The sequence below is a fragment of the Jaculus jaculus genome, chromosome 2 (genome assembly GCF_020740685.1).
Source record: "Jaculus jaculus isolate mJacJac1 chromosome 2, mJacJac1.mat.Y.cur, whole genome shotgun sequence".
Lineage (NCBI taxonomy): Eukaryota > Metazoa > Chordata > Mammalia > Rodentia > Dipodidae > Jaculus > Jaculus jaculus.
Window position 1 is genome coordinate 147397276 of NC_059103.1, and position 12436 is coordinate 147409711.

General features: G+C 36.7%; 1 protein-coding gene across 3 annotated transcripts in view; it reads left to right on the forward strand.

The window, feature by feature from the left end:
- Zfhx4 (zinc finger homeobox 4) overlaps positions 1–12436 on the forward strand; it is a 193605-nt gene that overhangs the window by 26742 nt on the left and 154427 nt on the right. For all 3 annotated transcript variants that reach the window (XM_004660553.2, XM_045144347.1, XM_045144346.1), the window contains exon 3: positions 1–241. This exon is cut by the window's left edge. In XM_004660553.2, the coding sequence (XP_004660610.2) occupies positions 1–241 (241 nt within the window). The remainder of the gene's footprint in view (positions 242–12436) is intronic.

Here is a 12436-nt window from a genome sequence, read left to right on the forward strand (position 1 = left end):
CACACAGCTCAAAGCCAACTTTCAGCTCCACTGCAAGACTGATAAGCATATGCAGAAATATCAACTGGTGGCCCACATCAAAGAAGGGGGCAAAAGCAATGAGTGGAGGTTGAAGTGCATAGCCATTGGCAATCCTGTTCACCTGAAGTGTAATGCCTGTGACTACTACACCAATAGTGTGGATAAATTACGTCTGCATACCGCCAATCACAGACATGAGGCAGCTCTGAAACTCTACAAGGTAAGCTGTGATATCCATTTCTATTGATACACAATAGACAAGGGTGTTAACTCTTTCAGAGCCTGGAGCACAAATCTGAAAGAAGAGGGGGTGGGTCAAGGTGTGGTTTCTGATTTCCATTTCTAAAAGTATATGGAAGTATATGGCAGTAAGTTTTAATTAAAAGATTCACTCTGTGCCTCATTTCTACCTGTCTTGGTGGTATGGCTTCCTGAAATAAAACATAACTTTCCTGGGCATTGTCATAAATAAAATAGCATTATATAATTTTGCTTTATTGTTTTCACAAAACAAAAACATAGTACCACTAAATGTACTAATAGTTTCAAGGAACAGAGGACAGAAACCAAATCTTACCCTGTGACTGCTCATTTGGTGACAAACACAAATGGCAGAAACATGTTTTTGTGTGTAATCTTGGTCACATTGAGTAAACACACTCGGCCTTAGAGTTAGTTGAAAGTCTCCAACAGTAGACTCTATTGTTGTGCATGACTATTTTCCCAACTAATATGTTTCCCTCAAAAGGGCATGGCATAGATCAATATGCTCATGAAATGATATTTGCAGTTTTATTTTACTGGGAAAAGTTATGCGGATGTAATGCACACATGCAAGTGACAAACATCATTTATTACACAACTTGTCTGGATTCTGGTGTGTTCTGAACCCTAACTACTGATTAGTTTATTTTCTGCAGTTTTTTTCACTTGATTGTCCTGATGGTCTTGGTTCACATGTAAATATAACACATTCATTTCTATGATGAATAACTAGGTTACTTATTAAGAAACTTCTTTTTGTCTAAAGGATATTAAAATTCAGAAAATATTGCAAACCATTAGTCATTGTAACAAGCTCTAAATATGATTACAAAATCCATTTTGCAAGTGTTGTCTATTGATTTATACAAGGATCAGTGATAACTATACTATCAGGAGTCAAACAAGGATTGTAATACTTATAGCTTTTCTAGTCCTGTTTAAAATTACAAACACAATAACAACAACAACAAAGTCTTGTTTATATACGTAGTTTTAGGAATTATTTGTTGGGGTTGATCTAGTGCTGTGTGCTTGAGCTGTTTTTTGAAGTTCTAATTTTAGATGAATGTACTGTACATAAAAACATTAAGTCTCAGTGTGAAAATTTGTGACATTGTTCCTGTGATATTGGCACTCTTTGGATCAATAATGAAAGCATTAGATTTGGGTTACAGTTTTCAGGGAGTGCAGGCCCTAATGTAAGATGGAGCGCTTTAGAGTCAACATTATTGAAAATATAATATAAAGGATTAATTGTATTATAATTTATAGGCTTTTCAGCAACAGTTGACAACTGTTCAATTGCCTACTTTTTTTTTTTTTTTTCTGTTGATACCTGACCTATTAAAAGTTTTAGAATACCTAGGAGAAAAACAACAAACATTAAGTTTGTATAAATAATAAATTTAGACCCTGGGAGCCATATAGAATATTCATGAACTGCATTTATATTCATATAACTCCTCTAACACATTAAATTAGCATGTTATGTATAGGAGATATAAATGTACATTTTTTCTATTTTATTACGTTCTGGTGGGAACTAAGAGAAAGGAAGAATGTTATTATTTATTGCAAAGGTTATTTAATCACATTGATAGTTCTTTAAGTGCGTGCATGTATGTGTGTGTGTGTGTGTTTGTGTTTGTGTATGTGTATATGTGCTTGTGTGCATGTGTTAAACTCATCCCATTCTTTCCATAGCATGAAATGAATACCTCACTCTCTGTAGGGCCATTTGTTAGGTGACATGCTTCCTCTTCCTTTTACTGTGTAGAAAGAGTTGGATATGACCTTGAATTAATAAAAAACAATTGAAAAAAAAAAACTAGATTACAGAGAGAGGCTTTAAAGTCAACAGCTGTTTATATCCCTGAACCAAAAGATGTGCACTGACCTTAAAGTTTTTATAAGGTATATAAAATGTGTTCTTTTAAAGTCGCTTATTGCTTAAATAGCCAAGTATCTCCAATGTACTGTTAAATATGGTCCACAAATAAATAAACGTTACTTTGAACAAACTTACTTTGAATTTAAAGAAGACTGAAGAGAAATAGCTGAATGATTAAAATGTAGTGTCCCACAGTCCAACTACATTGTTTTGCATCATTCTAGAAAGAGCTAGAAAAAAATTGCTTCAGAGTAGCAAATAGTGTGGTGATTGTGCCATTTCTGAACAGCTTCCAGAAACTGTGTGAGTCAGACATGGAGGATTTTCAAGCATAGTAATGAGGATATTAGCAAGCTTGGTCGGCTTGTGTCAGCAAAATAAAATTGCTTCATAAGTAACATTAATTGCTTTTAAATGAGAACCTAACAAATTGGTCAGGTCCTGGAAAAAAATCATGGTTCATCATATGGCTAAAATATTAAAATTAGAGTTAAATAGTTTCAGAGTTAATGACTGGACAGTAATCTTCTATATAAAATTTATTTTCATTAAGTGTTTAATTTACACCATTTTGCATTGTGAATTATTTAAGCATTAGAGGAAAGTGACAAGTTGCAGTTGTAAGACAAATGCGGAGTTGCAAGAAAACAGCTTTCCTCATTATTGACAACATATTGATTCATAACACTCTAAATGTGGTGATGTGTTAGGTCGATTTGAATAAAACACTTTCCGCCTCACCTTGCCAAGCTGAAGCTGTTTTACCTAAAATTAGTGTGTGTCTTTATTCTGTTCAAGGAGGTTAAAAGTTAAAGGTTAAGGGTTAGTACAAAAGCATCATCTGCCTGGCTGCTTAACTTTAAACTGATCAATTTAATGAAAATCTGTTTTACAGATGTTGTTTTAATGTATTTGGCAGGATTTAGGGAGCTTTAACATTAGACGTATGCTAGTAAAAATTATTTCTTTATTTGACCAGAACAACACCTTTCCTTTTATGTTTAAGGTAGATGGCTTGTGGGCTATGGTATTTTGGCAAAGAACCCAGAGACCCCAAATGTGTTGATGATCTTTCCATATGGACTCACACACACACACACACACACACACACACACAAAACCTTATGTCTATGGCTAATGACTGAAAAAGCAAATAAAGCTGTGCGCATTTTTGATACTCTTATCGTCCTTAGAGTTTCCTGAAAACTAATTTTCTTATTGTTAAATCTTACTTATTTCTTCAAGAGACATTCTCTAAAGTTAAAACACAATTAAATGTTGATTTTTTTTCCTCATGAAATTTTAATGATGAACCAAAATTTGTTAAGGAAAACAAAACAACAAAAGGGAAATTTACCTTACCCTTCATCTCCTCTCTTAATGTATGAATGCATATTTAAATTGAGGTGATTAAATGTTGAGTCTCTAGATAATTAATCTTCCAGATGAATAGCATAGTCATCTGTTCATAAATGTGCATGTACCTGTACAAAGTACTGATTGTAAGCCAACCAACTTACTACACTTGATTTTTACTAATTTCATGGTTTTGCATTCTTTAAAAAGTTTAGTCAATTGATATTCACATTTGGGTACTCGATAAATATTTGTTGGATGAGTAATGGACAAGTGAATCAAGTGAGGAATGTATTAAAGGTTCCCCTTTTACTTCCAACCTTCATTTTAAAATGCATTGTAATTTGCTCTGCCTCTTAAATGAGCCTGAACTTTTCTCTGAAGAACCTAGAGGAAAGTTGTAGTGAAAATCACTTAGCATTACACATTCAATCTTAGGACCATCAAGTAAGGCTCTGGCAATGTTCCAGCCTTGAGTTTATTCTTGGCTTTGTGAGGATGGAATTTTTCTGGCCAGGTGATTGGCCTATCTACCTCCCTGCATTGGAATGCATGCATTTTAGCAGTACCTGTGCTCAGGCAACCTTCTGACTAGAGTGTGGATGTTTAGTGAATATTTATAGCTTTACTGGCTCAAAGTCCAAAGCTTAATTACATGAGCTTTTCCCATTCTTGCCTTTCCAAGTAGTGTGGCAAGCAGAGGAGACTGTCTGAATTCCATAATGCTGTTTTCATATTAGGATTTCAAACTGGCTAACAGTGCTGAGAATTCACTTGTCTTCATGGTAAGCAATGGCACATGCATGGGATCAAGTCTTAGATAGTTTAACATTCCCCCAAGAAATGGCTTTCAGATTTTCTGAGCATTCATGTTATGGAATCCAGATTAAGAAATAAATTCATGGTGAGAGGGTATTACAGGAAATTGAAGGAGGTACATAGGAGAAGCGTGTGTAAATAAAACCAAAAATGAAATAATTAGCAACACTTCCTTTTTTTCCCTCTTTGTACCAATAGGAAATAATTAATCAGTTTGGAATTAATAGTGAGTCACAGGTATTTTCATTTTGATAGGCCTGAGTCCAACTTTGAAATTTAAAATCAAATGTACCACATAGTTACCATTTCAATTATTGAACTGTCATTTTCCTGGCGTGATGGTGAAAGAGGTTAGGAGATTGTGTAGTTTACATTTGCATAAAAGTCATTGTGGAAAAGAAAATTGGAATATAAAGTATACCTAAGAAAACTAAACAAGTTTTTCTTAATCTTATTGTAGTCATTTGTTTAGATAAAGAAAGCTGTTTGCAGAGGTAAACAAAAGTTATTAATTTCTATTGCAAACATTAACCTAAATATGGAATTCTTTTGAACTTTTTGTATTCATTTCAAATTTATGTTCATTTCAAGGTTAAAGAGAAGTCTGAAGTTTGATTCTAGCTGCAGGATTTTTAAAAGTAATCACAATTCATATTATGCTATTGTGTTCTCATATAAAAACACGTCAAGGTTGAAAGAGCAGTTTCTGTAGTAGAACAATACATGTTCCCAGAATACTTGTAACTAATAAATACACAGATCAAATACAGAGGAGCTGGTTAGCTCACAGCAACTAATAAATCACTGCTGTTTTCAGATCAACATGTAATTGGCCAGCCCTACTGACTATCTCTCCTTCTGTTTTAAGCTTGATGCTGGCTGAAACATTGCCATGTGTTATAAACCAGGCTACTCCAGCACAAATATGGACTCTTTTCACTGCATTCAAATGACAAATAATACAGTCTATGAGCTGAGAACCCTCTTTGAATTTCTCCAGGGAAGAAAATGACCCTAAAGCTACCAAAGTATAAAATGATGGGCATGTATCGACCTTGCCAACTAAGACTGGTTTAAACCAATCCTATGTCAGGATGTCAGGATGATCAAGTAATTTTTTGGCATGTGAAGTTGTCAAACAGAAAGAATTTTGACATAAGTCAAGTGTGGTATTAGAACCCTCCTATCTTTATTTTCTACATTTTTCTATATTTCCTTGACCAATGTTACCATCTCCCCACACATGGGTCATGTGCTCTGACATTGCTTTCTGTTTTCCTCAGGTCCATATTATTCTATCCTGCCTATGTTCTTTGCTCATGGAAATATACCATTTTGCACAATTACCTAATTTCTCAGGGAAACTGAGCATTATTTTCATTTAGTGTTAATAAAAGTCACTCTACCCAGGTGTGGCCGTGCATACCTTTAATCTCAGCACTTGGTAGGCAGAGGTAAGAGGATCACTGTAAGTTCGGGGCCACCCTGAGACTGCATAGTGAATTCCAGGTCAACCTGAACTAGAATGGGACTCTACCTTAAAAAAAAGCTATTCTATAAAAGAAAAGTAATATCCCAAAGTGTAACTGACCTACCAGTCTTTTTTTCAGAGTGAGCTGTTGTTTAAGTATCTGCTTAATCCAGCAGAATTTCTCATGTTTGGAGGAAATATGTCAGGAATTAGGGTTGGGTAGGGTAGTGTCCTCCCTTAAGGCTTCCTGAATTTACCACCCCTACCCCCACCACACAACCACACTTCAGAAACAGTAGGCAGTTTGGTCCCATCCTTCAACCCAGAACCACGTCCACTTGTCTTTTATGACTCTTGCTTTTATGCTACTTATTTTGCTTGCATTCTGTGTTTATTCAATCTAATGTAGAATGTTGACATGTTTCATCTGTAAGTAGTAAATGGCTTATTCGTCACCTATCCTGAGGTCACTTAAGTAAAGCAAACAACAGTGGTCTCCTAGTGGGTATTCTGGGATTTTATTGCAGCCATCCCTGCTGGTAGAGCTGGTGTGCAGTTGTTGACACTTGTTAGGGTGTGGGCTGGCACGTAGCAGTACAGTGGCATCATATGTTAGGCAGGCTTCACACTGCTGAAAGGGTCTTGGCCCAGTGTGGAGTGAGGAGGAGCTGGCATGTGTATAATGACCACAGATCTGCTTCCAGAACATCTGGCCTTCCCAAGTTCTACTGGAAATGCTTTACTGAGTTTGCTTTGAGTCTGAACCTATACTCAGGCTGAATTCAACTAGATGGGAAAATGTGCTCTTTACTTATACCACTCAAGCCTTAAAAAAAATTTCTCATCACTCTGTCAGTACCTTTTAGAACACAGGAGGATGTGGCTGATTCTAAAGGTGGACCCCAACAGTGGAGGCATAGCCACATCTTTCTTGTAGGTAATAACTTCACAGACTATAACCTAGGCATGAGGTGACTACTATAGGCACAGGGGTCACAGCCGTGGTTATAATATACCCAAGTGATAATGTTGTGTGTTACTTGTAGTAAGAATAGAAGCATTTACTGAGTCCTGAATGTATGCCAAGTTTTGAATGTTACTTTTTGGCTTCTGTGTCTCATTAATACCATGGGATAAAAAATATCTTTTTAAGTGCCACACAGAGACAGGTTTACTGAAATTGTGCCTTCAAATGCTACTCTCTAAAATTATAGGGGACATTAATAACATTAAGAGCTAAGTCCATAGACCTGGTTATGCAAAATTTGCTCTCTATTTTCAATAATGCTTAGTCAAAGGGCTGAGTGTGATTGACATTTTCTTTTTTTTTTTTTTTAATTTAATTTATTAGTTTTCTTTTCAGTAAATACAGGCAGTTTGGTACCATTATTTAGGCTCATCTGTGATCTACCCCCTCCCATTAGACCCTCCTTATTATTGAAAATGGATCGTGCATTGTGGAGTTAGCCCCCAGTTATTAGTATGACATTTTCTTTTTGTTGTTGCTATCTTTTTGTTATTTTTGAGGTAAGTTCTCACTATAGCCCAGGCTGATCTGCAACTCACTGTAGTTCCAGCCTGGCATTAAACTCACAGCAATCCTGTTACCTCTGCCTCCAAACTGCTAGGATTAAAGGTGTGTGCTACCATGTCCAGCTAATATCTGAAATTATCAATGGAGGTGCTATAATTCTATTTCTATATCTTGTTATATTCTTATTACCTTATTGCATAATAACACCTTCTTGATTAGTAGAAGATGAGGATTTTGATGGACATTTTCATATAGGAAGGAGTTTTCTTTAATTGGAACATTTTGTTTTTTGTCAGACAGGAGCATAATGCCACCAATGTTTTGCCTAGAAAACTAAGACAGCTTACTCAAGTATGTAAAATGTGTTCACTTACAACTTCATTCAGCCCCTTTATATGATCAGGATGCTATTTATTTTAATTCTTAGAAAATATGTAAATTCTTAGCACAATCAGTGAAAATTCTCACCAAAGGTACCCTATTATATTGACTAGTTATATAGCTGTTATCACAGATAAGAAGAATTTTTATTATTATTTTTTTTATTTTTTTAAAATTTAATTTATTAGTTTTCTTTTCAGCAAATACAGGCAGTTTGGTACCATTGTTTAGGCTCATCCATGATCTACCCCCTCCTATTGGACCCTCCCTGTTGAGGTAAATGGGTCGTGCATTGTGGAGTTAGCCCACAGTTATTGGTACGATAAATGTCTCTGCATATCATGACCCAACATGTGACTCTGACATTCTTTCCACCCCCTCTTCCGCAAAATTTCCCTGAGCCATGTTGGGTTCATTTTTGGTCTGCTTCAGTGCTGAGGTGTTGGGGGCCTCTGAGGCTCTGGATCTCTGATTTGGTAGGAGTAGATTTTTTTCTGTGTTGGTCTCCTTCCCCTTTGTGCTGGTATCCAGTTCATCAGGAAAACATCACCCTTGCTTGTTTCGCCAATTGTCCTTAGTTTCAGTTGGGCCCCTTTTGAGGTATGTTGGGGCAGCTCTCTCCTTAGGATCTGCATCTATCTGAAAAAGAGAAGCAGATTCTCCAACATGGCACACAGCCATGGTGGGGAACCAACTGCTCTTGATTTGGCTAACTGATCCCCTCAGTGGTAAGAGACCCATAGCTGGAGCTGGGAAACAAGTCAGAACCATACCCAAACATAAGCCCACTCTCCAATATCAAGCTACCATCAATCATGGGGTACAAGAGGGCCTACACCTATCAAACTCTCTATCAAAAAAGTAATTGTTGGGCTGGAGAGATGGCTTAGTGGTTAAGCGCTTGCCTGTGAAGCCTAAGGACCCTGGTTCAAGGCTCGGTTCCCCAGGTCCCACGTTAGCCAGATGCACAAGGGGGCGCACGCGTCTGGAGTTCTGGAGTTCGTTTGCAGTGGCTGGAAGCTCTGGCGCGCCCATTCTATCTCTCTCCTTCTATCTGTCTTTCTCCCTGTGTCTGTCGCTCTCAAATAAATAAATAAAAAATGAACAACAACAACAAAAAAGTAATTGTTATCTCAATTTTCCCGGTGATAAGAAGAATTATACAAAGCAACATTTAATTTCATTTGGCTTGATAATCTTTTAATAATACTCTATTTTGGGGGTAGCATTGAACATGCTTTAACACACACCCATAATCTTAGCACGTGGTATGCTAAAACAAGAGGATTGTGAGTGAAAGGCCAACCTGAGCTACATATTGAGATCCTGTTTCCATTGGCTGGAGGAAGAGAATAGTCTGTTTTTATCCCTATCTTTAGTTTAGGGAAAAAAGTCATTTTGGAGTCTTGAATAATATAAATGAAATGTGCATATGCAAATATATAAGCATTTATAAAAGCAGACCCTTGGGAACCAAATTCACCTAAATGTTTTCTTTATTTTTAAGAAAATTGAGAGAGAGGAATAGAGAGAAAGATAAAGAGAGGGAGAGTATGATAATGCCAGGGTCTCTTGCTGCTGCAAACAAACTCCAGATGCATGTACCACTTTGTACATTTGGCTTTCCATGGCCCACTCCTCTGGTTAAAGGAGTAAGTATTAGGGTGAATACCCTTTGATCAATTTTTAAAGTATTTTTTTTTAAATTTTTACTTATATATTTAAAAAGAGAGAGAAAGGCAGATAGAGAGACAGAGAGAATGAGCAGCACCAGGACCTCCAGCCATGGTAGACACATGTGCCGCCTTGTGCATCTGGCTTAAGTGAGTTCTGGGGAATTGAACCTGGGTCCTTAGGCTTCACAAGCAAATGCCTTTTCCATCAACCCATCTCTCCACCCCCTTCCTTTGATGAATTTAAAAGAAATAGTATGGAGGAAAGCTAGATTGAAGAATTATATCCTTAGGTATCTGCTGGTAAAAGTTACTGAATGCAAGACTGAGGGTGGAAAGAAATGAACCACTGAAAGTTTCAAATGCATGAGCAACTTCAGCTGGGGTGAAAAGATTTTAAAGTTTGATGGTATTGATTCTGTGTCAAGAACAGCCTCATTTATTGGTGGAGTTAGCAGTTATCTGTCTATATGTGATTGATAGCATATTGGGAGACTTCTTACCAAAAATATCCATATCCCTTCTTCTGATGTCAGGTATTCTATGGACAATGAAACAATACTGAGAATTGATTTTTCTATTTATGGCCCTTTTCAGTGCTAGCATTTTTTGAAGAGAGAATGTTTACTGACAGTAATTATAGGTTAAAAATGTCCATTATAGCTGGAGAAATGGCTTAGTGGTTAACGTGCTTGCCTGCAAAGCCTAAGTACATTGGTTTAATTCCCCAGTACTTACATAACCTAGATGCACAAGGTGGCACATGCATTTGGAGTTCATTGGAGGCCCTGGAGCTCCCATTTTCTCTCTATCTGCCTCTCTCTTCCTTTCAAATAAATAAATAAAATTAATTTAAAAATATTAAAAAGTTCATTACTCTTCCTAAGAGTTATATACATTATTCACACATAAACTTAGGAGGAAACTGAGAAAAACTCTTTCTCTTGTCCTCAACTAGAAGAAAAGTCTGGACTGAATTGTAATTATGGGTTCTTCCCAGGCTGGGCTCTGAGCTATGTATAAAGCTTTATCAATTACAAAGTTGTTGTTGTTGTTGTGTGTGTGTATGTGTGTGTGTGTGTTTTGTATGCACACACATTTGGGCAAAGAAAGAGGACAGTGTTGGGAAGGAAGAGAAAGGCTGGCACCTCAGGCACACTACCATTTTATCTAGGTTTCCTTCATTTGGGTTTACTGTTATGCCTCCAAACTAGTGGATTCCCTCAGAGTCATTGCAGATGATACAGTAGGAGTGCACCAATGCCATGTACCAGCTCAGAGGAGAAACTGCTACTTTAAATGGTCACCTTGATATTGCTTGTCATAACAAAATTATTTCACTTTCAGCAACTTCCTTGTATTGCCATGTTTGGTGTTTGGTGTATTAAGAGAGGATTAATAGAATATTTATCACTTCTAGTTACCAAGCTTGCAGTACTTGCAAGTTAAGCACCTTTGGAGCCTACATTAATTCATTCAGGTCGCCAGGGTACCTCAGCAGTAATGTACTAATGGTCCCCCACTGACCTGACAGAGAATGTGCCTGTGCAAGCATTCAGCTTGCCACATAAAAAATGCTAGAACAGTCTACTCACCCAGATCACTAGCCTCCCTCTCCTTTTTCTGATATCCTTAGACCTCAGATAGGAAGTCTTACTTAAGTGATACCTACTACAACTTTAGAAATCATCCTATCTTGAATTATTAATTTTATATATTACTTTTTTCTTTCACTTCTTTTTTTTTTTTTTTTTGTCTTTTGGTTGGTTTTTTGAGGAAGGGTCTCACTCTGGCCCAGGCTGACCTGGAATTCACTGTGTAGTCCAGGGTGGCCTTGAACTCATGGCGATAGTCCTACCTCTGCCTCCCAAGTGTTGGGATTAAAGGTGTGCGCCACCATGCCCAGCTTCATTCACTTCTTATTTTGATCCATTTTGTTAATAGCTTTGTAAATGAGAACTTCATTTATTACACTTGTCTCTTCCATCCTCCCTTGCTTCCTTCTCTCCCTCTTTCACTTTTGAATTTAGATTTTCTTAATTTGTTTGTTTGAAGCAGGTTTCACTCTAACCCACACTTACTTGGAACTCACTCTGTAGCCCAGACTGGCCTTGAATTTATGGCATTCTTCCTACCTCAACCTCTTGAGTGTTGAGATTAAAAGTTGTGAATCACCATGCTGGCTCTTCTGAGTTTAGAACTTTATATTTTTTTAATTTTAAATTTGGTACATCTTAGTGATCCTAAGGATCATTTCCCCTAACATCTACTACTAAATAAGTCTCTTCCTACCTCTGCTTCCTCCTCAAAATTTTGATAAGGATTTTAATGTGAAACAAAAGGTCTGGTTAATACTAAGAACATTGACTGGACCTAGAGACATTTAAGGGACTCTTGTCTCCTTCAACCTGACTGATCAATCTTGTGTGTGCGCGTGCACACACATACACACACACACACACACACACACACACACATGTTTTGTTGCCCTTGACCACATTTATGAATGAAAAATCTTTTATTGTAAAGTCAGAATAGTTTCAGATTTGAAAAGCTATCAATAAATAAACTGTCAATCACTGTAGCAAGTGAGAGAGAGAGACAGACAGAGACAGAGACATGTCAGGACATTGAGGGAAATGTAATAAGCAGCATCTTTCAAAGACTAAATATTTCCTACTATCCATTTGGCAGACCTTAGTAACAGGAGATATCTCCTTAGGACCCAATTTCATTTGTTGTTCACTTGTAGGAAAATAGAGAAGCAAGCCCAATGGCCATCACATCTGATAGACAGTTTTTACAGTATCTTTTTTAAAACCCAACCTATTTGTAGCATGTACCACTGAGTGCCAGGTGGTATGAACAATGAGGAGGAAGAAAATACTTCTCAACTATTTTCTTCATATGTATGTGGTGTGTGTGATTGTGTTTGTATGTATGTATATATATATATATATATATATATATATATATATATATATATATATATATATATATATATATATTCTGCAAACACATATGTA